The 25703-nt window shown below is 46.6% G+C and overlaps 1 protein-coding gene across 2 annotated transcripts in view; it reads right to left on the bottom strand.

Annotated features, from left to right (window-relative positions):
* STOML2 (stomatin like 2) overlaps positions 1-24920 on the bottom strand; it is a 66587-nt gene extending 41667 nt beyond the window's left edge. The window contains exons 1-5 of one of the 2 annotated variants that reach the window (XM_033936220.1): positions 24671-24686; positions 22563-22648; positions 17473-17625; positions 8610-8709; positions 199-257 (exon numbers count right to left, since the gene is read on the bottom strand). In XM_033936220.1, coding sequence (XP_033792111.1) covers positions 199-257; positions 8610-8709; positions 17473-17625; positions 22563-22598 — 348 coding nt within the window. In that variant the 5' untranslated portion in view covers positions 22599-22648; positions 24671-24686. Of the gene's footprint in view, positions 1-198; positions 258-8609; positions 8710-17472; positions 17626-22562; positions 22649-24670 lie in introns of both variants that reach the window. The other variant, XM_033936215.1, reaches the window with a different exon arrangement.
* Between the last annotated feature and the right edge of the window lie 783 nt (positions 24921-25703).

Below are 25703 nucleotides of genomic sequence, written 5' to 3'. Positions count from 1 at the left end.
ATCCAAGCATCTCAACAATATTTCATGATCTACCAAAAGCGCTACTGAAATCCAATTGCAGAATCAAGGCACTGAAAAGACCATGAAGGTGGTCAAGGATTGAGGCTAAAACTGTCTCTGTACTACACTGAGGAGTCAAGAATGCCTAAATATGCTGCAACCAAGGTGGTGGCAGGAGTGTCCCATAGGCTTAGGTACCTTGTAGGGGTCCAGGATCCGAAGGTAGAGCACGCCATCAATCTGTAACGTAACATTATCTGCAAAACATGAAGAGGAAATTTGGAAATATCATTTTATTAGACAATATTAGAGCTAAGAGTTCTTGCATGTTAAAACCCCTGGCTAGGTCTCTGGCTGCAGCAGCATAAAGTAAGTCTCACAATGCTTTCTATGGCTGTACTACAGTGTTTCCCCAAAAATAACAGTCTCATAGGTTTTTTTTTTCAAATTCTTTATTCATTTTTCCATCTTACATCAAGTACACAATATTACATCATTAAAAACTTGTACAAATTACTTGAATTTCTTTATCATCTTAAATACATAAATTAATTCCCTCCCCACCCACCTTACCCACAAATATTTTAATCAAAAATATCTTATAAATATTATATTCTTATCTATTGATTAAATCTTTAAATAAAACTTTATACCATCCCCCCTCCCCATGTATAAATATTACTTTCAGTGTAAGATGATGTCTAATCATTACAATAATTTGTCAATGGTCCCCAAATCTTATGAAAATTATTATAATTCCCTTTTTGTATGACAATTGTTCTTTCCATTTTGTAAATGTGGCATAACGAATTCCACCAGAAAGTATAATTAAGCCTACTGTAATTTTTCCAATTACTGGTGATATGTTGTATGGCGACTCCTGTCATAATCAGTAAAAGTTTATTATTGCTAGATGAAATTTGACTTCTTGTTCTCATTGACATACCGAACAGAATTGTATCATGATAATGCTACATGGCTTTCTAGTCTCATATTCATTTTGGGTCCAAAAAACAGATTCTTCAGACTAGTGGGGACTACAAAAACAAGAGGGCATTCAGAAAAATTGAAAGGAGACAGATTCAAAACGAATGCTAGTTCTTCTTTACTCAGAGGGTGGTGGACATCTGGAATGCGCTCCCAGAGGAGATGATAGGACAGAGTACAATATTGGGTTTCAAAAAGGGATTGGATGACTTCCTGAAGGAGAAAGGGATTGAAGGGTACAGACAGAGGGTAACTATACAGGATAGTAAATGAATAGGGAATAAACGATTTGGGTGAACGATCACTTGCAGGTCTAGTGGGACCTGAGGGGCCGCCGCGGGAGCGGACTGCTGGGCACGATGGACCCCTGGTCTGACCTTGCAGAGGCAATGCTTATGTGCTTATGTACTTTCGGGGATGTCTTATTTTTTTTCATGTACAACAATCATCTCTCCCTTCCTCTCCTCCTTCCCAATTCTTCCTCTTTCCTTTCTCCCCTCCCCCCATCCCTTTGTGCAGCATCTTTCTATCCCTCCCTCCTTCTCATCCCCCTGTGCAGCAGAACCCCGTGAGACTGACATACCTCTGCTCCAAGGCCTCCTAAAGCAGCAGGGGTGGGGGTTGCTAAATTGACAAATCCAATTTTTTTCAACAAATCAAGCAGCACTAGTGTCAAGAATGGAGTCAGGGAGTGTTGGGGACATTCGTGGGGGGGGGGTCTTTGGGGGTCAATCTTAACTAGGGTTTATTTTCGGGGTAGGGCTTATATTAGGTGCATCTTTAAAAATTTTTTTTTATTTATTTATTTTATTTAGATTTATATCCCGTTCTCCCAGTAGCTCAGAACGGTCTACAAGTAAACATACACAGTAGAAGTAATTAGGCAAATAAGATGTACAATAGGTTTAGGTGCTTGGACATACAAAATTGTGCAATATTTATCAGGGTACAAACAATTTTTCAGAGTACAGACAATTTATCAGAGTACAGACTAAGAGAGGACTATACTGAAATTTAGGAGAAGTTAAAGGGGAGAGAAGAGAGAGGTGGGGTTTAAGGGGGGGTGTAGACTGAGGGAGATCTTTAGTTGAAGAGGAGGGTCTTTACCATTTTACGGAATGTCAATAAAGAGTTCTGTTGCCTGAGTTGGGGGGGGAGTTTATTCCAGAGATGTGGGATGAAGTGGCTGTAGGATCGTTTGCGGGCAGTTTCTGAGAGGAGGGACCTTCCAGGGGGAATGCATAGGCGTATTTCTGATTTTGAGCGGAGGGAGCGAGTGGGGGTGTAGATGGGAAGCTTAGATTTTATGTAGGAGGGGGTGGTGGCATAAATTCTCTTGTGGGCTACTGCTAGGGCCTTGAAAGCACAGCGCTGGCTAATTGGGAGCCAGTGTTCAGCGCGGAGTGCTGGGGAGACGGGATCATGGTAGTTGAGGTTGTGTAGGAGGCGGATAGCTGCATTTTGGACACGTTGGAGGCGTTTGAGATTATTTTTGGTTAGTCCATTAAATAGGGAGTTACAGTAATCCATTCTGGAGAGGACATATGCGTAGAGGAGTTGGGCGAGGTCAGGTGTGGAGATGTAGGGTTTGATCCTTTTCAGTTGGCGGAGGTAGTAGAAGGAGGTGGAGATTACTTGGGATATGTGGGCAGATAGGGATAAGTGTCCATCTAAAGTTACTCCTAGGCTGCGTACCTGATCTGTTGCCGTTAGTAGAGTGGAGTCCCATGCTAGGGTAGGACGTGTGAATTTGGTGCTTTTTTTCCTGATCCATAAGAGTTCTGTTTTAGTGGCGTTTAGTTGAAGTTTGTTGTTTGACATCCAAGTTTTCATATCAGAGAGGCAATGTTGGAGGTTAGTAATTTGGGACGATCGGTTCTCGCCTAGTGGGAGGAGCAGCTGGATGTCATCTGCATAAGAGTGGATTTTAATGCTATATTTTTGCGCTATATCAATGACAGGTCTGATGTAGAGGTTGAATAGGAGGGGGGATAGAAGGGCGCCTTGAGGAACACCATATTTGATAGGCTTGGGGTGAGATTTGTGTGTTCCTAGTAGGACAGTCTGGGTCCTTTGATGGAGGAAGGAGGTGATCCATTGGAGGGCTGTGTCCTTGATTCCGAGGTCATAGAGTCTGGATGTGAGGAGGTGGTGGTCAACTGTGTCAAAGGCAGCGCTGAGGTCAAGTAGGACTAGTAGGGCATCACTGCCTTTGTCGAGTATTGCCCAGCTGTCATCAATGATGTCAAGGAGTACTGACTCTGTGCTGTGGCCTTTTCGGAAGCCGGACTGGACAGGGGATAGAGCAGCTTGTTCTTCAATGAAGGGGTGAAGTCGGTGGAGCACAATTCGTTCAAGGAGTTTGGAGACAAATGGGAGGTTGGAGACTGGGCGATAGTTGCCGGGTTTGTTAGGATCAAGGGTGGGTTTTTTGAGAGTGGGCTTGATAATAGCTGACTTCCAGCTGAGGGGCACAATCCCAGTGGTTAGAGAGGTGTTAATGATGGGGAGGATGGATTCTGCCATGGCGTCTTCTGTGGACAGTAGGAGGCTGGATGGGCAGGGATCGAGGATGGTGTTGGAGGGTTTGAGTTCTCTCAGGGTTTCGAGAACCTCGGCATGAGTGGCCATATGAAATTGGGAGAGAGCGGCGGAGGGTGGGGTATTTGGAATCAGTTGGGGCTGAATAGGAGTGGGTTTGGTGTTGGTGTCAAGATTATCTCGGATGGTTTGTACTTTGGACTGGAAGAAGTCCGAGAGAGTCTCGCTATCAAGTTCTGTTTGGTTGTTGTGACTTTTTCTTTGGGCGCTGGTGAAGAGTTGGTTTGTGAGGGTGAACAATTGTTTGGATCTAGACGGGGCAAGTTGTAGGAGGTGAGAGTAGTAGGTCTTTTTTGCTTCTAGGATGGCAGCTTTGTAGGTGATGGATATGTTATTCCAGTGGGCTTATCTTCGGGGAAACAGGGTATGCAGAAAAACATACCAACAACGAATCCTCTAGTTGTCTGGATGGAGGAGTAGCCTAACGGTTAAAGCAGCTGCCTCAGCACCCTGAGGTTCTGAGTTCAACTCCCACTGCAGCAACTTGTGACTCTGGGCAAGTCACTTAACCCTCCACTGCTCCGGGTATAAAACTGGAATAACTGCTCAATGTTTAGGGTTTGGAGACCAGGTTCCAGTTCTGACTCAGTCAAGTCACTGTCTCAGCACTAGAATAGCAGAGATGCCCAGGGGGTAACACTGACAGAAGCCACAGTAACATAGAGCATGATGAGGGCAAAGGATAGCTAGCTGAAGCCTAAGAAATTAGAGGTGACTAGAGCTGGCTTGCTGGATGGAGTGGAGGAGAGGTGTTAAGAGGAGTACCTGGGATAGCTGGGGAGTGGATGTTACATCTTCCGCAAAAGGCTTGAAGTAGTCCAAAAACAGCACCTTCTGCAATTTGTTTCATTGGCAAGGAGAGGTAGAACATGCAAACCAGTTTCTGCTTGATAACTAAGCAGGCCATAGGGACACACAGTAGCTGAGAGAAGGACCATGCAGATCTGACTTGCTGCCAAGAGAACGGTCAGCAGCCAAACCTCACAGATCAACTGTCAATTCATAGGACATGAATAGCCTTGCTACTGAGAGGAGTTAAGAGGAGAGACTGGCAATGACTACCGAATAGAGGACTTGCCTTTTTTGTCTTTGCTTTCCTCCCCCACTGAATCAGGATATAATTCCAAGATACAGACTGTTAAGCCCTGGTTGTAACAGAGTTGTGAGATATGCCTTACGTAATTCAGTTTTGCTTACTGCTATAGTCATTTCTTGCTAGGACATGCGAGATAAGCATTATGGGCAATGTAGTCCGAGAGACTGTATAAACTATATTTCTATTCTGCAAGACTTCTCCTCTCTCTCTCGGCTAAGCTTGATTCTTTTGCCTCTTCTCACTTCCTGTCCATTTCTGACCTCTGCCTGATAAGGTAATTCAAGGTGCATCCTTGGCCTCTCTCTTGCACCACCTCCCCTTACCTGGGTGGGTTCCCAACAGACCTTTTATTCTGGTGGCAGTCATGCTGTAGCTCTGCTGGAAGACACTCCTGGCCACATGCTTTCTGGCCTCACTGCTGTCCCTCTTTGGTTTGAGGACCATTTGTTTTCACCCTGCTATCCTCTCTGGCACCCGAATCTTTCAGTATCTGCCTTTGCCTCTCCCCTTCCCCCCCTGCTCTCCAAACCTCACTACTTCTACGTCATATAGGGAAGGACTTACATTAGGATCCTACATAAACATAAAGGAAGTTCTAAAGGTTAAGATATTAGGGGTCATTTTGGACCAGAAATTGAATTATCACAAGCAAATAAACTCTCTGGTTAGAAGCTGTTTTTATAGGCTACGGATGATTAGATCATTATCCTCATTCCTTGACGAATCATCACTGAATATCTTAATACACTCGTTAATCATATCAAAAATAGACTACTGTAACGCCTTGTACAAAGGAATAACCTTAAAATAATTACGTAGATTACAAATCCTACAAAATACTGCAATAAAAATAATTACAGAAAGGAAAAAATTGATCATGTAACTCCCCTATTAAAGGAAAAACATTGGTTATCCGTAAATTATAGAATTACATACAAAATAGCGTTACTTACACACAAAACGTTAATGAATAAAGCTCCTGCATTCTTAGAAAGGCTTCTAATCCCTTACGTTCCAACAAGGTCTTTAAGATCTGAGGATACATCGTCCCCTCACTAAGATTCATTTACTCAAGGAGACACGATCTTCTCTACGGCACCTCAAACTTGGAACTCACTTCCAATTTATTTAAGGGAAGACAAATCTGGCATTTTAAGGATGCTTTTTAGTGAGCTACTTGAATTCTTTATAACTCAAACATCCTATAGCGGACTAAAACTCCTTTAAAGGAAAATTAAGTGGGTAACTCTTTCCCAACCTATAGTTTTAACCCCTTGTTCATTTTTGTTTTTGAATCGTATTTAAACTCACCCTCCTATTGTGTCCTGTAATGTCTTAATTTTTAACAGATGTGTGATTTTTGTTTGTTTTTCTTTTCTTACCCTGATTTGTAAATCGCATTGGATTATGATATTGCGAACAAATCAAATTTTTAAATAAACTTGAAAAAAATAAAAATAAATAAATCATACTGGAATAAGGAAGCTGGACCCAGAGGGGATCTATCCATCTATTCTCTGAGATAAAGCATAATCTCAGAAGTTATGAGGATTATCTGCATGGGGGGGGGGGTTAAGCTTCTGCTAAAAACTGTAATCTTAACATTTGAGATCTGGTTATACAAGAGCAGCAGATAGTCACAAATAATGTTTATGCAGACGTCTAGTACCTGGTGGATATTCCTGAGCGTAAGAATCCGAAAAATAGAAACAGAAGCGCTGGACTTCAGCTTGAATTACCATGAGTGAAGAGCCCAGCAAATAAGAGAACTGATAAAGAGCTTAAGCAAGCCCAGGTCCACTAGAGAAAGACTGGATGCTTGCGAGAATCTAGTCCATGCCTAAAGCACAGAAAAACCAATTGGACACCAGCGTCTTTGACCACTCAGAAGCAGGCTAGGAGCAACATTTCTCCACTGAAGTAACATGGTTTAGTTGTAGGGTAACGTTTCCTTCTAGTCCCATGGACTAGATAGGAGGAGGGGAGAGGGGGGAAACAGACAAATACTATCCTTGACAACAAGGTTTGCCTCTGAAAATATGGAGGATATACTGCATTGCAACACCAGGTACAATCTTACAGGAAGACACAATAAAATTTGAATCAACTGCTAATCAATGAAGGCAAATCAAATAAGGAGTAATTCTTTCTGGCTTAACTAAAAAGAAGATTAAGCGTATAAGCTGTATTTTGAATGGTTTGCAGCTTTTTTTTTTTTTTTTTAATAAACATTGCCTTAGGGCAGGGTTGCCCAACATCGGTCCTCGAGGGCTGCAATCCAGTCAGGTTTTCCGGATTTCCCCAATGAATCGGCATGAGATCTATTTGCATGCACTGCTTCCATTTACACAAATCGATTTCATGCATATTCATTGGGGAAATCTTGGAAACCTGATCTGGCGAGGTTGGATGCCTCTGCCTTAGGGCATTCCAAATAAATGGTATCACTGTAATAATTTGTGACATTAAAGCTCAAATCAAAAGCTGATAATTATATTCTTTAATAAAGAATTTATGAATTTGTCTCAATTTTTGCATTATATGAAAATATTTCTTAATAAGGAAGGATCAAGAGAAAGCTTATTCTTAAACATTATACCCAGGGTTCAACAGTAAATACAGGTTTATATTTCATGTTCTTAACAGAGTTAGTCTGATTTAATCTGGTATCCTACTGACCACCCACTAACTACAATTATTTTTTCTTTCTTTATTCAGTTTTAGCTAATATTGAATCATCTACTCTTCAATCAAATCTATACAATAAGTAATTCTAGGGCTCCTTTTACTAAGCTGCGTTAGGGCATAGAATAGCGCGCGCTAGACCTTAACGCCAGCACTGAGCTGGCGTTTGTTCTAGCCGCGTAGCGTGCGATAATATCCTGCGTGCGCTAAAAACGCTAGCGCACCTTAGTAAAAGGAGTCCCTAGTCTTAGCTGCCTCCAAAGAGGTGAAGGACCAGAACTTTTATATCAGCAAATATAAAAGGAAAAAAAAAATTCACTTTTTCCAGCAACTGCCCCAATGAATGTACAAAGCTATTAAGTAATATAAGAGAAAGTGGGTAAGGTTATCATACGTCTGGGAAAACCCCACAAGTCCTCTTTTTAATGGACTGCTAATCCTACTCCAGAGTATCAGGCATGCTCTGCCCCAGCCCCTCCCATCCAGGAAGCCAGCAAGGAGTGAAAGGAGCCTAGAACAGAGCCTTATCCAGCCCCTCTTTCCTATGTCTCCTGGCCCTTCCTTAGTTCCACTTTCATTTTGTCTGAAAATTAAGCCCTATGGAGAAGGTACCTAGGCCTCCAGGTTTATCATTGAGAAGAGCAGTTTCCAGAAGCCATATACCTGAATATTCGGCTTCTGAAAAACTGTTAACCCTATACATGGGTAAAAGTATGCACAAGGATCAACAACGTGTACCTTTAGCCATGGGAAAGGGGTAAAAGAGATCTTCAGAGCTCAAAGGGTCACTGCTCTGAACCATTAGCACATTTTCAGAGGGACAGACACCTACAAACTTGGCTGGAAGGTCAGTCCATGGACCAGCCCCTGGGAATTACACCTAGATCAAGGCTCAACCTCAAGGACTTAAAGCCATGGATTGCACCCTGGGGAGACAAACCTACTCAGAAAAAGTATCCTACTGCACCCCCTGTTGGAGGCAGTGAATGTTCCTGGCTGCAGCACCTGTTATACATAATTTTCAAGTCTGCCTCAATCTGTTGATGAGAGGAATATCAACATACCCCTTGGTCTAGCTGGATGATAAGACAATGAAACGGCATGAAAGCCAACCCCCCTTTTACCAGTGTGTGGCACCCCAAAGAGAAAGCAAGAAAGTGATGTGGCATGCTAGACCCAAGCAAGGGCTTGCAGAACTGGAATCCAGAGACGGATTAAGACAGAAGAAACATGTTCATACCCAATGAGACAGCAGACTGCTCAGGAACGTTGATCACAATCTCCTTCAGGCTTTGTACATATCTGATCCGATCCAAGAAAGGGATCAGGATGTTTAAACCCTAGAAAGAAAAAGTGACCAGGAAGAACGTCATGGATTAGAAGCAGACCGAAGACCCAATGCCTCATAGCCTGTATCTAACATTCGTAGAAATTAAACAGCCTGGACAGCGGTGTAGTGAGAGAAGACACAGTATTAGACTTTCTCCTTCCAAAAAACACAAACACCCAGAGGCTGTTTCTGATTTATTAACTCAGAAATGGAGGGACACAATATCCTCATTCTAAAAGTGACAAAAGTACTCTCTCCTGAGCTAGAAGCCTCGCCACGTATGCAGTACTCTCCTCTCTCTCTAAAGCAAGCATTGTTCCTACCCACCAGCACTGACTGCCCCCACTGTGTGTGAAGATGGTATATTGGGCTAGATGGACCATTGGTCTGACTCATTAAGGATATTTTTATGTCCTACCTGCCTCGACACCAGATGGCCACTACTTTCTCCAAACTCAAGCACCATCAATGGCATGTTATTCTCCCCTCCAAGAGGGGAGCCAACAAGTTTACGAGGGGGTGCTGAAAAGACCTCAGCCCAACCAAGAAGGGAATGATGTGAAGCCATGAAACTTATAAGTTATTCAACATAATCACCTCTAAGTTCAACACATTTGGCACATCATGTCTGAAGTTTCTGTAACCCCCAAAATACTCTGATGTCCAGTCACTGAAATACTACTCCAATCACCTCCGAAAATCACTTGAAAATTGCCACCCTTTCAAACTCTTTTTAAGGTTTGGAAACAGAAAATAGTCAAATGGCGCAAGATCTGGTAAGTAGGGCAGATGGTCTATGCACTGAAACCCCAACTGTGGCAAAACATCCATCGTTTTGCCAGTCTTGGGAGCAGGTACATTGTCTTGAAAAAAAGAGAACTCCTTCCCTCTCCTTTTTTCTTTCAATGCCTCCTTTAATTGGCACAGCAAGTTACAGTATTCTGCATTAAATGTTTGGCCCCTTCGAAGATAGTCACTGTCATTACAACACCTCCCTGATCCCAAAGCACTGTGGCCATGACCTTTCCTGCTGAATTTTGGGTCTTGAATTTCCTTGGCCTTGGAGAACCTGAGTGCCGACTGTTATTTTGTCTCAGGATCATAGTGGTTTAACCATGTTTCAACAGTAACTAGTCATTACAAAATATTGGCACCAACTTGCTAAAAATACTGCAAAATCAACTTGGAAGTGTCCATTCGACGACGTTTCTCGACAGCATTCAAACCATGATCAAATCAGTGCTGTGATGAAAAAATGTTCTTACTGCTTGCAAATGATCCGCTCTCTCTCTCCAAAATACTCGAACCTTCATCCATCAACACTTTAATTCACTCTTTGGCAATCTCCTATATTGACTATTGTAATGCCTTATACAAAGGGATCACCCAGAAAGAAATCCGACGTCTGCAGATCATTCAAAATACTTCTGTTAAAGTTATCTTCCAGGCAAGGAAATTCAATCAAAGCACATTGGCTCCCCATCGAACATAGAATTACTTATAAAATCCTTCTACTTACATGTAAAACTAGAACTAGTAATCAACCAGAATTCATCAATAGACTTCTCATACCCTAAGGCCCCCTCAGATCACTCCGTTCCGCTACACAACATCTTCTCAATATCCCCTCTTTTAAAAATATTAATACCATGCGCTTAAATATTTTTTCGGTTATTGCACCTTCCTTCTGGAACTCTATACCCAATTATATGAGAGAAGAAACAAATTTAAACCATTAAAAATCAAAATTAAAAACCTTTTTGTTTAAAGACGCCTTTGATTAGCAATTGCTCTCTTAAAGATGCTGTTAAATAGGACATTCTTTAGCACTCTCCAGACCAGTAGAGGTTAACTTTACGAATGAGTATATATCTAATCATGACCAGCAGGTGGAGACTGAAAACAAAACTTTGGGACAGTATATACTATCCTCCCTTCTCTATTTCCCTCAGTCTTCTTTCAGTCTCCAGCAGGTGTTGAGTGATCTGTACCCATCTCTCTTGGTAGGGCTGTTGGAATTTGTTTAGGGGTTTATTGTCCCTGTTTTTGGCCGGACGGAGCTTGGTCGGGCCCTGTTTGGGGGTCCGTCCGACCTCGGGGGTGTCAAACCCGGCGGGTCACGAGCGGGGTCCCTCCCCCCACTTCCTCCACCTCCCCACATTTTTTTAGAGGAGCCTCAGCAGTAAGCCTTGCCCCCTAAGTCAAGCAAGGCATATTGCTTCGAGAGCCTGTGGAGTCTGTTCTGTAAAAAAAAAAAAAAAAAAAATCCTGAGGTAGTGCTGGTCTGAAGGGTTGTTTCCCTTTAAGAAAACTGTATTTTACTGTATTTTTTCATGTAACCAGCACTTTTTTATAGCTAGGTCGCGTATGGAGCAATTGTGCCCTTCTCCGGGGGAGTAGGCCACAATTTTAGTCCAGCCGCGAGGCACTCGCGGCCGGCCTGAACTCGGCGGTTTGGGTCGGTGAGGTGGTGGAGCTCCGTCGGCAGCGGCTGCAGGCGCCCAGAGCTCCCCGCCGATGGTGCCTCGCGAGTCGGCTTGGAGCAGTGGGGAAGCCCGGTCTTCCACAACCGCCCACGGAGGGATTCCCCGAAGGGTTCCCTCTCAGCTGATTTTTTGACAGCTGATGCCGGCTTGCCTGCTTTAGCGGCTGAGACTATTCAGGTTTCTCAGCCGCTTCAGGCTATGGAGGGAGCATTTTTGGCGGGAACTTCGCCATTTTCTTTGTCTGGCCCCTCCATTTTGTCTGCAACCTCAGGTGACCTTCCCCCTGTATGGCGAACACAGGGGCAGGTTTCAGCATGGACCCCTGCTGGGGCAGGGAGTCCCTGGGGACCCCCAGGGGTTTTTTGCCCCCAATTTATTTTCTTTCTTTGTGCGGACTTTTGGGGGTCCCACGTGCGCCTGGGGGGTTTCGGGGGGGGGTTTCCCTCCGCGCCCCCTATGGCTTTGCCTCCCTCTTTTCGTTTGGCGTCCCCTCTTCCTCCTCCCTCATCCAAGCGCCCGCGGGGGGGCTTGGATTGCGAATTGGTGGGCGGAGGAGCGTGTTGGCCTGGTTGAGGACCTGGCTGCTTTGGCGGGCTTCCAGGATCCTCTAGAGGGGACGCCTGTTGGCAGCGGGGCGGCGGGTTTCCCGTCTTCCAGAGCAGATGCGTCCGTGGTGCGCTTTTTTATTCAGAGGGATGAGCTTTTAGACCTGTGTAGCAGGTCTCCTTGGTGCTGCATTTTTGCAGTGGCGCCGCCGGAGACCCCGCGTATGGGGGCCCCTCTGCTTCAAGGGGTCTGTCCTGGTTCCCGCTCTTTTCCTGTGCGTCAGGATTTGCGGGATTTTGTGTTGGCGCAGTGGCCTATGGGCGCAGTTTCGTTTGGTGTGCGCCTTGGCTCTTGGGTATCCCGTCCCGGAGGGAGGTAGGGCTACCTTAATTTCGCCAATGGGGAACGCGGTGGTCTCGGCACTTCCTAAGCGGCATACCGTGCCTGTTATGGACGGTTCTGCTCTTAGGGTCTCGGAGACGCGTGCGTTAGAGACTCTTCTTAAGTATGATTTTGATGTCTCTGCCTTTGGGGTCCAGGCGGCTGTTTGTGGGGAGCTAGTCGCTCGCGCCGTGTTTCGGTGGGCTGAGCGTGTCCTGGATCGGGAGTCTGATGACTGGTCTCTAGTGGATCAGGAGGTAGCGAAGATTGCGATGGCTGCCTCGTTCCTCTCAGATGCTCTTTATGACTTGGTGCGGATTTCGGCTAAGTCTATGGCATGGCCGCGCGGCGTATTTTGTGGCTGCGCGCTTGGGCGGCGGATTCTGCGTCCAAAGCTAAGTTTACTAAAGTTCCCTTTAGGGGGTCTTTTTGTTTGGAGAGGAATTAGATGAGTTGATTCAGACTCTGACGGACTCGAAGGTGCCCCGTCTGCCTGAGGACCGTGCCCGCCCTGCGTCTAGGTGTGGGGCTGCCCGGGGGCGTTTGCGGGAATTTCGCAAGTATCGCCCGGGGCGTGGGGCTGCTTCTTTCCCGGCTCAGGGTTTTTCCCGGGGTCGGTTCTTCCAGCGCATGCAGCCCTTTCGGGGGGCCCGTCGGGGGGCAGGGAATCCCTCCGCCGGTTCCCCCGCTTCCCGTCCTGCGCAATGACTCCTTGCCGGCGCCCCCTTTGGTTCCGGTGGGGGCCCGGCTGCGCAAATTTTTCCCCAAATGGGCCGAGATCGCGTCCGATCAGTGGGTCCTTGAGGTGGGGCGGGACGGTTACGCTCTGGAGTTTACCCGCTCTCTGCCGGACCTTTTCCTCGCTTCTCCATGTCAGACTCCATGGAAGACGCAGGCTTTTCGTCAGACCCTTCAGCGTTTGCTAGATCTCGAGGCAGTGGTGCCGGTGTCCCCTACGGAGTGGGGCACCGGCAGGTACTCCATTTACTTTGTGGTGGCCATAAAGGAGGGGACCTTTCGGCCCATCCTGGATTTGAAAGGGGTCAACAGAGCTCTCAAGATTCCGTCTTTCCGCATGGAAACGCTGCGGTCGGTCATTCTGGCGGTTCAGCCGGGGGAGTTTCTTTCGTCTCTCGATCTGACGGAGGCCTACTTGCAGGTTCCAATTCGGGCCTCTCATCAGCACTTCCTTCGCTTTGCGATCTTGGGGCGGCACTTTCAGTTCTGTGCGCTTCCCTTTGGTCTGGCCACGGCTCCTCGGACGTTCACCACGGTAATGGTGGTCGTCGCGGCAGCCTTGCGGTCGGTGGGCATCCTGGTTCACCCCTACCTGGACGACTGGTTGATTCGGGCAAAGTCGTTGCAGGAGAGCTCCCGGGTTACGGCTCGGGTGGTGGAGTTTCTCCGGTCGCTGGGCTGGGTGGTCAACCTTTCCAAGAGTCGGTTGGTCCCGGCTCAGCGTCTGGAGTGCCTTGGGGTTATGTTCGACATCTCCTTGGGGAAGGTCTTCCTTCCAGAGGCCCGGGTGAGCAAATTGCAATCTCAGATTCGCCTGCTTTTGGCGTCCCGGGGTCCTCGGGCGCGAGATTTCCTCCAAGTCCTGGGGTCAATGGCGGCGTCCCTGGACGTGGTGAGGTGGGCGCGGGCCCACATGCGTCCTCTTCAGTATGCTCTGCTCCGGAGGTGGTCTCCCCGGAGGCAAGATTTGGATGTTCCGGTTCCCCTGCGAGGCTTGGCGCGCTGCAGTCTGCGCTGGTGGCTCCGGACCCCTCACCTGGTTCAGGGGGTGGGTCTGGATCTCCCGCAGTGGACGGTGCTCCTTACGGATGCGAGTCTCCTCGGTTGGGGGGCTCAGTTTATGGGCCACTCAGCTCGGGGCACCTGGTCCGCGGAGGAGGCCTCCTGGTCGATCAACGGGTTGGAGACCAGAGCGGTCAGGCTGGCGCTGTTAGCTTTCCACTCCCTTTTGCTGGGCAAGTCGGTCAGAGTCCTGTCGGACAATGCCACGGCGGTGGCTTATGTCAATCGTCAGGGGGGCACCAAGAGCACTCCTGTGGCGCAGGAGGCGGCTCGGCTCATGGTTTGGGCGGAGTCCCATCTTCTGGACCTCTCGGCTTCTCATATAGCCGGGGTAGAAAATGTTCAGGCAGACTTCCTCAGTCGTCACTTCCTGGATCCAGGAGAGTGGTTTCTCGGCGCCGGAGCGTTTCGGTTGATAGTGCAAGATTGGGGGCAGCCCCTGATGGACCTGATGGCCACGAGTGGCAACGCCACAGTGCCCCGCTTCTTCAGTCGTCGCAGGGAAGGGCTGGCCGAGGGTCTGGATGCTCTGGTCCAGCCGTGGCCAACGGAGGGGCTGTTGTATGTGTTCCCTCCTTGGCCGCTGGTGGGCAGAGTGCTTCTTCGCATTGTTCACCATCCGGGTTTGGTGGTGCTGGTGGCTCCGGATTGGCCTCGACGTCCGTGGTATGTGGATCTGGTGAGGCACCTGGTGGCGGTTCCTCTTCCTCTGCCTCTCTCGGACGACCTTCTGATGCAGGGTCCCATTCCCTTGTTCGACCCGTCTCTCTTCTGTCTTACGGCGTGGCTCTTGAAAGGGGTCGCCTTAGCAAGAAGGGATATTCAGACAAGGTGATCGCTACACTGTTGGGGTCCCGGAGGCTTTCTACCTCTCGGGCTTATGTGCGGGTTTGGCGTCTCTTTGAGGAATGGTGTCGGGCGCGGGGAGTGACCTCTTTTCGCGCTTCTCTGCCTAACATTCTAGAGTTCTTGCAGGATGGCCTGGATTGAGGCCTGGCTTGGTCTTCTCTCCGGGTTCATCTTGCGGCCCTGTCGACCTTTCGAGGGTTGGTGTCAGGTCAGCGTTTATCGGCTCTTCCTGATGTGATTCGGTTTCTGCGGGCGGCCAAGTTGCTTAGGCCTCCCCTACGGCCCTCGGTTCCCTCTTGGGATCTTAATCTGGTTCTCTCTGTTTTGGTGCGCCCGCCTTTCGAGCCCTTGGACGACTGTTCTTTGAAGGACCTTACTTTGAAGGCGGTCTTTTTGGTGGCCATTACTTCTGCTAGGCGTATTTCTGAGCTGCAGGCTTTCTCTTGTAGGGCTCCCTTCTTGGAGTTGTCTAGGGAGCGGGTCGTCTTGCGGCCTGTTCCTTCCTTTCTGCCGAAGGTTGTTTCTCCTTTTCATGTCAATCAATCGGTGGTTCTCCCGGTCTTGGGTGGTCGGGAGGGCTCTTCTGAGCAACGGCAGCTGCGCAAGTTGGATGTCGGTCGGGTCCTTCGCTCTGATGTGCAGCGGACCCAGGAATTCCGGAAGTCCGATCATCTCTTTGTCCTCCTGGCTGGTCCTCGTCGGGGAGCTGGCGCTTCTAAGGCTACTATTGCGCGCTGGATCAAGGAGACGATTGCTTCCGCTTATCTTCTGAAACAGCAGCCTGTTCCGGAGTTTCTCAAGGCTCATTCCACTCGGGGTCAGGCGGCTTCTTGGGCTGAGTCGTCGCTCGTGCCTCCGGTGGATATTTGTAAGGCTGCGGTTTGGTCCTCCTTGTATTCTTTTGTTAGACATTATCGGGTAGATGTTCAGGCGCGTCGGGACGCGGTGTTCGGTGAGCGTGTTCTGGTATCGGCCCTTCGGGGGTCCCGCCCGTGAGAGGGACTGCTTTGGTACGTCCCATTCGTAAAGTTAACCTCTACTGGTCTGGAGAGTGCTAAAGAAGGAGAAATTAGGTTCTTACCTGCTAATTTACTTTCTTTTAGCTTCTCCAGACCAGTAGAGGTCCCCACCCTGTCTGTTGTTGTTGTTGGGGCTGTTTTCGCGGGCAGTTTTTGTTTTTTGCTGCGGGTTCTAGTATTTTTCTAGGGCCGGGGAGAATTAAAGAACAGCGGCTGTGGCTCGGCTGGCTTAGCTGGCGAGCTGTGGGGACATTTTCCTTCGGGTATTTCTCCTCTGCATTTTCCAACAGCATTTGGGTATGTTATTTGTTACTCCTGTTCGGAGTATTGTTTTCTTCCTGTTTTCCAGTTCTTGGTTCTGCTTGGCTATTCGGCAGACTGAGGGAAATAGAGAAGGGAGGATAGTATATACTGTCCCAAAGTTTTGTTTTCAGTCTCCACCTGCTGGTCATGATTAGATATATACTCATTCGTAAAGTTAACCTCTACTGGTCTGGAGAAGCTAAAAGAAAGTAAATTAGCAGGTAAGAACCTAATTTCTCCTTTCGACATCCCTTCTCTTGGGCTTTTTCCCCACCTCTTGTTCTTTCCTTTATAATTTTGTAGTTCTACCCCTTTTCCTTTTGTTCAAATCTGTCCGTTTGGTTAATTGTTCCCCCCAACTATGTCTATTTTATTAACTTGACTGTTTTTATTGATTGATGTACACCGCCTAGAAGCCTGATTAGGCGGTATAATACATTTTTTAATAAACCTGAAATTTGATTTGGGCACCCACTTGGCTGACAGTTTCTGCATACCCAGCTGCTCGTGGATTAAACACCCAACACGTTCCCTGGATATCCGTAGTGTCTCAGCAATTGTTTTAGCCAATATTCACCGATCTGCCAAAATCAAGTAATGGACATGGACAACAATTTCAGTTGACCCTGTTTTGAGATCTCCCAGACCTTGCTGCATCTTCGGTCTCAATATCCCCATGCTGAAAATTTGCACACCACTTCTTCACTGTGGGCATTTGTCACTCAGTGTTTGCATCATACATTCATGGGGGTTTCTTTGGACTTTTCTTCTGCAGGAATAGGAATGTCATGATGGCTCGGAGCTCCACACTTGATAATTCCACACTTTTAGTTGACATGGTTCAATCCATGATCTGAAACAATGTCAAAACAGCATTACGATGTGATAGGCCAGAGCACTTTACAGGAGTTCAAGGAAGGTTTGGATAGGTTCCTGGAGCATAAGGGGATTGAGGGGTACAGATAGAACTAGAGGTAGGTCATAGAAGGGGTCAGAAACCACTTCACAGGTCATGGACCTGATGGGCCGCCGCGGGAGCGGACCGCTGGGCGAGATGGACCTCTGGTCTGACCCAGTGGAGGCAACTTCTTATGTTCTTATGATTCTGTAAATTGGCACTTTGCAAAATAAAATAACACTCTTTTCAGCTACAGTGGCAAAATAGAAAGTTGGTTAGGCTGAGAACTTTTTACCATCTCCTCGTATGTGTTCTTGTCCCCTAACTTCCCATTCGAAAGCTAGAGTTTCTCTCTCTCCTCTCCCTCACCAAGGTTTTTACAACTCTTCTCCAACCACTCTGCTCAAAAGCTGAGCAACTCCAAGGTAAACCACTCTCCCCAAAAAAGAAGCCTGTAAATGATTATGCAAAGTGTTAAAGGTGTGCTTTACCGGTTCCAGTATCCTATGAAACCTGCCCATTCGCTCCACTACCCAGGCCTCCTGCTGGGGCACAAAGAGCACTATGGTGTTCATAGGCAAGCTGGACAAGCATCGCTGCTGGGCTGCGGTCATCCACTGCACTGGCAAGCGACGTCTGCAACTCTAGGAAGGAAGAAGAGAGTGTAAAAACAAGAGAATCCTCTATCACAGTCCCTCACACCGCTGGGAACTAAAAGGAAACACCTGTCATACGCCAGGACAAGAAATGCACTCTCTCTCTCTCACATTATTTAGCATATACCCAGAAGAACCACATTATCCATCACATCTCAGAAAACAACATGCACCCTCACACCCTGGAACAAAATTCATGCTTCCTCATGCTGTGCTCTACAGACACATGCAATCTCTGCCTGCATAGAATTCCTCCCTCCATCCCCACTAATTTTGCCCAATTCGGGGAAAAAAATTTTGATTCTATTCAGCCTATTGAATCGATTTTTCAATTAGATTTTCCTACCCAATTGGGTGGGTTTTTTTGGTTTGTTTTTTTTCAAACATCCTGGTGGGTTTATTTTATAGCCTCTTCACCCCCTCCTACCCACACTGGCGCTGTGGTGTAAACAAAATAGACCTCAAACGTGAGCTAGGATTTAACAGAGAGAGGAAAAGTCTTTTTTGTTTGTTTAACACCAGCTCTGGCAGGATACACATTTCAAATCTTATATATTGTAATCACAAAACAGAAATAAATTTTTTTTTCTACCTTTTGTCTGGTCATTATTCAAATCATGTTGGTCCCAGAGACATCATCAGATAAACGGGCAGGAGACCTTGGCAAGCGAGTTGTCTGGACGTAGTGTACTTGGATTTCAGTAAAGCTTTTGACAGTGTCCCACACCGTAGACTATTAAACAAGATGAAATCGATGGGGTTAGGTGAGAAACTAACTGCATGGGTCAATGATTGGCTGAGTGGAAGACTTCAGAGGGTGATGGTCAACGGCACCCTCTCTGAGACTTCGGAGGTGACCAGCGGAGTGCCGCAGGGCTCAGTCCTGGGACCATCCCTTTTCAACATATTCATAAGGGACTTGACCCGAGGGCTTCAGGGTAAAGTAGCACTGTTTGCCGACGATGCCAAACTGTGTAATACAGTAAGCGAAAGCAATCTCAAGGATAGCATGACGCATGATCTGATCACGTTGGAAAACTGGTCCTCGATATGGCAGCTGGGCTTCAATGCTAAGAAGTGTAAGGTCATGCATCTCGGCAGCAGAAATCCATGCAGAACATACACCTTGAATGGAGAAACACTAGCTAGGACTTCAGAAGAACGGGACTTGGGAGTAATCATCAGTGCAGACATGAAGGCTGCCAAACAGGTAGAAAAGGCCTCATCCAAGGCAAGGCAAATGATGGGATGTATCAATAGAAGCTTCGTTAGCCGCAAACCTGAAGTCATAATACCACTTTACAGAACCATGGTGAGACCTCATCTGGAATACTGTGTGCAATTCTGGAGGCCACATTACCGTAAAGATGTGCTTCGAGCTGAGTCAGTCCAGCGGATGGCCACTAGGATGGTCTCCGGACTCAAGGGTCTCTCATACGAAGAAAGACTGGGCAAATTGCAGCTCTATACTCTAGAAGAGCGCAGGGAAAGGGGTGACATGATAGAGACATTTAAGTACGTCACAGGTCGTGTCGAGGTGGAAAATGACATATTCTTTCCCAAGGGACCCTCGGTCACAAGGGGGCACCCGCTCAAACTCAGAGGAGGGAAATTTAGTGGTGACACCAGGAAGTATTTCTTCAGAGAGGGTGGTGGATCAGTGGAACAAACTTCCGGAGCAGGTGATCAGAGCCACCAGCGTGCTCGACTTTAAGAATAAATGGGACATCCACGTGGGATCCCTGCGAGGGTCGAGTTAAGGAGCTGGGTCATTAGCACTCAGACTTAATGGGGTGGGTCAGTAGAGTGGGCAGACTTGGTGGGCTGTAGCCCTTTTCTGCCGTCATCTTTCTATGTTTTCTATGTTCTATGTCGTTTTCTTCTTTCTCCATGCTAACCACCCATCTTCCATCTCTTTCCTCCCCTTCCATTTCCCTTCCCTCCCCCCCAGAGGTCTGGCATCTTTCCTTTTTTTCATCTCCATTCCCACAGCTGCAGCGAAGGACCCCACAATCCCCAGATCCACCCATCTCTCAATCTCATCAACCTTTCATCTAGCATCTCGTCCTCCTTCCCTACCACCCCAGGGGCCACCAGCTTTCCCTTTCTCTTCCCAACTATCCTCCTATCCAGTATCTCTGTGCCTCCCCAACCATCCCTTGTGTCCAACTTCTCTCTCTTTCTGTTCCTTCCCTCCCTAAATCCCATTGTTCCCCATCTCTCTCTTCTCTATTTATAGACCCATTATTTCTTCCCACCCTCTCTCTCCCCCCAGTCCAGCATATGCATGTGTCTTTGGTCCCCCCTTCCCTCGTCTACACCAGGGCAAATCGGACAGTACTACTCCACATACACACACACATACATGGAGAGCAAATGCTCTCTCCCTCACACACTGCTCCACAGGACGTCCTTGGGGACAGCACAAGCTCTCTTCCCCATACTCTGTTCCATAGGACACATCCAAGACACTGCAGACAGCAACTGCCCTGACAAGATATTTCACAAGGAGTGTGGTCAAAAAACACAGCTAAAATTTGGGCCAGATAGAGGCTCAACGGACAGCAACATATGGAAATAATTTTACCCCCTCTTCTATTAAACTGTGCTAGCAGTTTTTAGTACAGAGAGCCGCGCTGAATGCCCACGCTGCTCCAGATACTCATAGGAACTCTGCCAGGGAATCACTACTGCAGCTTTCTAAAAGTAGCCCTTAGTCTGCATCTTGTAAATACAATCATGTGAAAAAATTTGAACACCCCATGAAATATTCAGTTCTTAAGAAATGTTCACATATCGATGCCAAATCCTTTTTTTTTTTATTTCTCTGGAAAAGAAAGGAATGTAATTGTAGGTAAACAACACACACTTTCCTTGATTTACTCATGAAAAAAAAAGGATATCCACAAAAATATGCATTCTAACTAAGGAATAATTTAGGACACCCTATACTCTAATAGCTAGTGTTACCCCCTTTGGCTAAAATAACTGCAGTGAGTCACTTCTTGTAGCCATCTACCTGTCTCTGACATCAGTCTGAGGAAAGTTTGGCCCACTCCTCAATGCAGAATTCTTTCAGCTTTGAGATGTTTGAGGGGTTTCTGGCATCTACAGCCCGTTCAAATCACCCCATATCATCTCAATGGGATTAAAATCGAGGCTTTGACTCGGCCACTCCATGACTCTCCATTTCTTAGTTTTCAGCTAGTCCTTGATGGATTTACTGGTATGTTTTGGGTCATTATTGTGTTGCAGGGTCCAGTTTCGTTTCTGCTTTAATTTTCTTACAGATGGTCTCACATGGTGGATTCTATGATGGTGAGCTGGCCAGGTCCTGCTGCAGCAAAGCACTCCCAAACCACAACACTTCCACCTCCATGCTTCAGTTGGTATGAGGTTCTTTTCCTGGAATGCTGTATTTGGTGTACGCCAAACATGACCTTTTTTCTGGTGTCCAAATAATTAAATTTTAGACTCCTGTCCATAAAACACTATTCCAGAAGTCCTGGTGCATCTATATGTTCTCTCTGGCAAACTTCAGTCTGACCTTGAGGTTCCCTCCTTGCACACCTCCCATGCAAGTAAGTTAAATTTGTGCAGTCTCTGATTGTAGAGGCATGCACTTTCACATCAACAGTAGCAAGACCCTGCTGTAGGTCCCGTGATGACATTTTAGGGATTTTGGAGAATTCTTTTAGCATCTTGCAGTCTGCTCTGTGATCAACTTGCTTGGACGGGACCTGGGCATGTTGGCAGTTGTTTGGAAAGTCCTCCATTTGTACACTATTTTCCAGACCATGGAATAGCTAATATCAAATTATTTCGAGATCTTTTTAAATCCCTTTCGAGACTTATAAGCCGCTATAATCTTCTTTCTGAAGGCCTCAGACAGCTCTTTTGATCTTACCATGGTATTCACTCTCACCGCAGCGCACACCAAACTAAATGTCTGAGGTTTAAGTAGGGCAAACCGCCTTCAAAATGCTAAGTAACGATGTTCTAATCGTGTGCATCTGATATGATACACCTGTGTGTGATTTGAGCCACTTTAAGTGGGAGGATATGTGGGGTTGTTTTCATTTATCCCTCAGTTTGAATACCAATTTTTGTGGATATCTTTTGTTTCATGAGTAAATCAAGGAAACGTTTTGTTGTTTACCTGCAATTACATCACTTTCTTTTCCAAAGATTAAAAAAGAAAAAGATTTGACATTAATATGTCAAAATTTCTTAAGAAAGAACTGAATATTTCATGGGGTGTCCTAATTTTTCCACATGACTGTATATGCGCTAGTCCTCAACCATTTTACAGCACTTAAAAAACTACCTCCCTGCATTTTTCTGGTTAAGCTTGTGTCGCTAATTCACATCTTAGGCTTGAATGGAGTTCCAGCTTTCCTTCTTACCCCACCAGAAGACACTGCGAGGAAAGGACTCATCTATATTTTAATATCTAACAGGCCTATAACTATATATGCTAAGACAATAAATTATCCAAGACATGTTCTACCCGACAACCAACCCAATAATTCTGCACACAGAAGTAACTCAATCCAAAACCAATGTTGCTTTTGACTGGTGATCATGAAATCTGATGTAGGCAGTAGTGCTTCACAACTGCAGTATTTCTACTTTCTTTACAAAAAGTAGTGGCTCCGCTGTATTAGTCCTACAAAGTGACTTGGCCATTACCAATATCACCAAAGAACGTCAATGATATGTGAAATTTTGACCTCCTGATTCTAGAAAGTCAAAACAAAGCCTTCTAGAATCAGAGTCCTAGATGCCCTCACCCTTCAGAACATGAAAATCAGATATTCATTCAAAATTGTGGCCAAGTCACTTTGTAGGACTGACAGCAACCATACCACTTTATAGAAAGTGTTGTAAAAAAAATAATGCTTAGATATCATTTCATGGATTACCATTATCCACTGTGCACTGGATTTGATTTTGAGCATCCTTCAACCTGACCACATCATACAGCTATTCGCAGCTACAAGATAGCCAGCTACAAATGACAAAGTGGCAACAGTATTAAAGGAAGTAAAGAAAATTCAATGCAATAGGAAAGGGAAAAAAGCTAAATTATTTATCCTTCAACTCTAATTAAGCAGTACAGTACTCCCACGAAATTCACGGGGGTTCCGTTTTGCACCTGTCAAAAGGGTGCCGGTGGGTACAGAAAATCACTTGCGGTATGCTCTGACCGCCTCTTCCTGTTACTAAAGATAGGCTACACCAATCAGGAGCTGCTTTGACATGCCAGATAGAATGTCAAAGCAGCTCCTGATTGGTGTAACCATGACTTTAGTATAAGGAAGTGGTGGTTGGAAAATACCGCAAATTACTGAGTCCGCGATGTGCGAATTTGAGGGAGTTTACTGTACTTTCTTTTCTGGTCAATATTTGCATAATATTGAACAATGAAAAGAAGGATTTAACGGGGCAGGAGTCTCCTGTATTGCTCATTTATGGTGGAGCAGACCACATCTTCAGATTTTCAGTGGAATTTAACTACATACTGCCGCTGAAAATTTGCTAGAACCATTGTGGCATTTTTTGGGACCATCAGACTTATATCATCCCAGAACTTTTTTTTTTTTTAAACTGGCATTATGTTGGGCAGGAACCATAGATGAGAGGTTAAAGATTACCAATAGAAGATCCGCAATTTAATTTTTGAGTTTTTTCAGTACCTGGGTTATATACCATGCTGTCCAGTGGAATATTACAAAATATTAGTTTCTTCACCTTTTGCATTTTCATTTGTTACTGGGGGGTTTTGTTATTATCATAGTATTTCAAACACTTCAATAAAAAATAAATCTCAATAACTAAAAGTGAAGTCAACCTCTTTGACACTTGAACTTCTCAGATCTCCACCCCCTACCCAAATATTCCCCCTTTCTCTCCCTTTTCTTTGTAAGTCGCCTTGAGCCTGTCTAGGTATGATTAGAAACGCTCAGCCGCCTCCTGGCCATAGTTTAAAACTTTCCTCCTGCCTTGCGAAACACAATCCACAAAAACACATCAAGTCATCAAATAACCCGGACACTGCACAATCTCTCCCCACAATAACTGATCGCTAAACTTCAACTCTGTTAGTATTACTCAATCTGTAACATTTTTAATCATTGTAAACCGCATAGAACTTCACAGTCCTGCGGTACATAAACTGTTATTATTATCACCCCTGGAACAACCCAGCCATCTATGCCCCACTCCCTATGGCCTTCCCTTTCTAGACAAGCAAATTAAGTAATCCATGCAGCTCCATAAACCAACAAAGGAAGGGGGGAGGGGCAGAGATAGTCTAGATTACAGGGGGTCTCAAAGTCCCTCCTTGAGGGCCGCAATCCAGTCGGGTTTTCAGGATTTCCCCAATGAATATGCATGAGATCTATGTGCATGCACTGTTTTCAATGCATATTCATTGGGGAAATCCTGAAAACCAGACTGGATTGCGGCCCTCAAGGAGGGACTTTGAGATCCCTAATCCAGAAGCAGCAGAAGTGGCTCAGCAACGCTCTGTGTCCAGAGAAGCTTTTAGGGCAGGGGTAGGGAACTCCAGTCCTCGAGAGCCCTATTCCAGTCGGGTTTTCAGGATTTCCCTACTGAATATGCATGAGATCTATTTGCATGCACTGCTTTCAATGCATATTCAGTGGGGAAATCCTGAGAATACGGCTCTCGAGCCCGGAGTTCCCAACCCCTGTTTTAGGGTTAGCATTTATCTGCCACTGCAGGTGCTGTGTGTCCTGGGGGGGGGGGGGGCTCGCTCTTGGACTCAGGTTTTCAGCATATCCATTCAATTTGCATAAATCTGCATGCTATGCAAATGTCTTTTCATTGCAGAGACGTGGAAAAGCTGGACCGAGTTGAGGAAGCCACAACGTGAGGGTGCTGAGGCTCCCGCTCGGACCCCCGCGCGCCACTTTGGCTTGGCTCTTGCGCGCGCTCAGCCGTTCTCTTCAGGAAAGGCGCGAAGAGCCTCTTCGCTAGGGCGAGAAAGGAAAGGGCGGGAGCTGACCTGTGGCCGCAGAAGGCCTCGCGCCAGGCTCACGGAGCGCAGCATCTGTGAGCTTAGGCGGCGCTCACGCGCCGCTTCCGCTTCCGCCCCCAACTCCCGGAAGCGACGCCAGAGCGCGTGCGGGCGTCGTTTGGGGTTGGCGCAAGGGGGCTCAGGGGGCGTAGCGGGGGGTCAACCCGCGTGCGGGCTCTTCCTTGTGTCTCCCGCGAAAGTCGCTTCAGGAGCGGCCCAAAGGGACGTCAGTCTGACCGAGGACACGTCACCCCGCCCCCACACAAGTGGGATCCGGAAATTGCGTCGAGGGCGCGCTGAGGCCCAGGGCTGCCACTTCAGCCTCCTCTTTGCTTGCAAAAGTTTAAACATTTATAAAGGGAAATGAAATACTAATAAGAAGAAACCCCCCCCCCCCCACCAATGGAACGCAATTCCAACGCAACAAGGAGATTCTGCTCTCACCCTTCCCTGGAGCAAAGCAAAGAACAGTTCCTAGCATCCTCTTTGTGGACAACCCAAACCTTTCTCAGCTCCACTTTTGATCTGTAAATTCAGCCCTGCTGTAAAGATTGGAGTGACTGTAATGACAGGGGTCAAAATGTACCAGTCTTACACCAAAGTTTCTCAACACCCCTCACGGGTCCTCCTTCCCCCCCTCCCCTTAATGGCCGCGTCCAGCAGAAGCTGACCCATAAGAACATAAGAAGTGCCTCTGCTGGGTCAGACCAGAGGTCCATCGTGCCCAGCAGTACACTCACGCAGCGACCCAACAGGTCCAGGACCTGTGTAGTAGTCCTCTATCTATATCCCCTTTTCCTTCATAAAATTATCCAATTCCTTCTTAAACCCTAATACCGTACTCTGTCCTATCACGCCCTCTGGAAGCGCATTCTAGGTGTCCACCACCCGCTGGATAAAGAAAAACTTCCTAGCATTGGGTTTTGAATCTGTCCCCTTTCAACTTTTCCAAATGCCCTCTCGTTTTTGTAGTTTTCGAAAATTTGAAGAATCTGTCCCTCTCCACTTTCTCTATGGCTTT

The sequence above is a fragment of the Geotrypetes seraphini genome, chromosome 1 (assembly GCF_902459505.1).
Source record: "Geotrypetes seraphini chromosome 1, aGeoSer1.1, whole genome shotgun sequence".
Classification (NCBI taxonomy): Eukaryota; Metazoa; Chordata; class Amphibia; order Gymnophiona; family Dermophiidae; genus Geotrypetes; species Geotrypetes seraphini.
The sequence above is the reverse complement of the archived record's forward strand: the minus strand, read 5'-3'. Positions and strand labels throughout refer to the sequence as shown.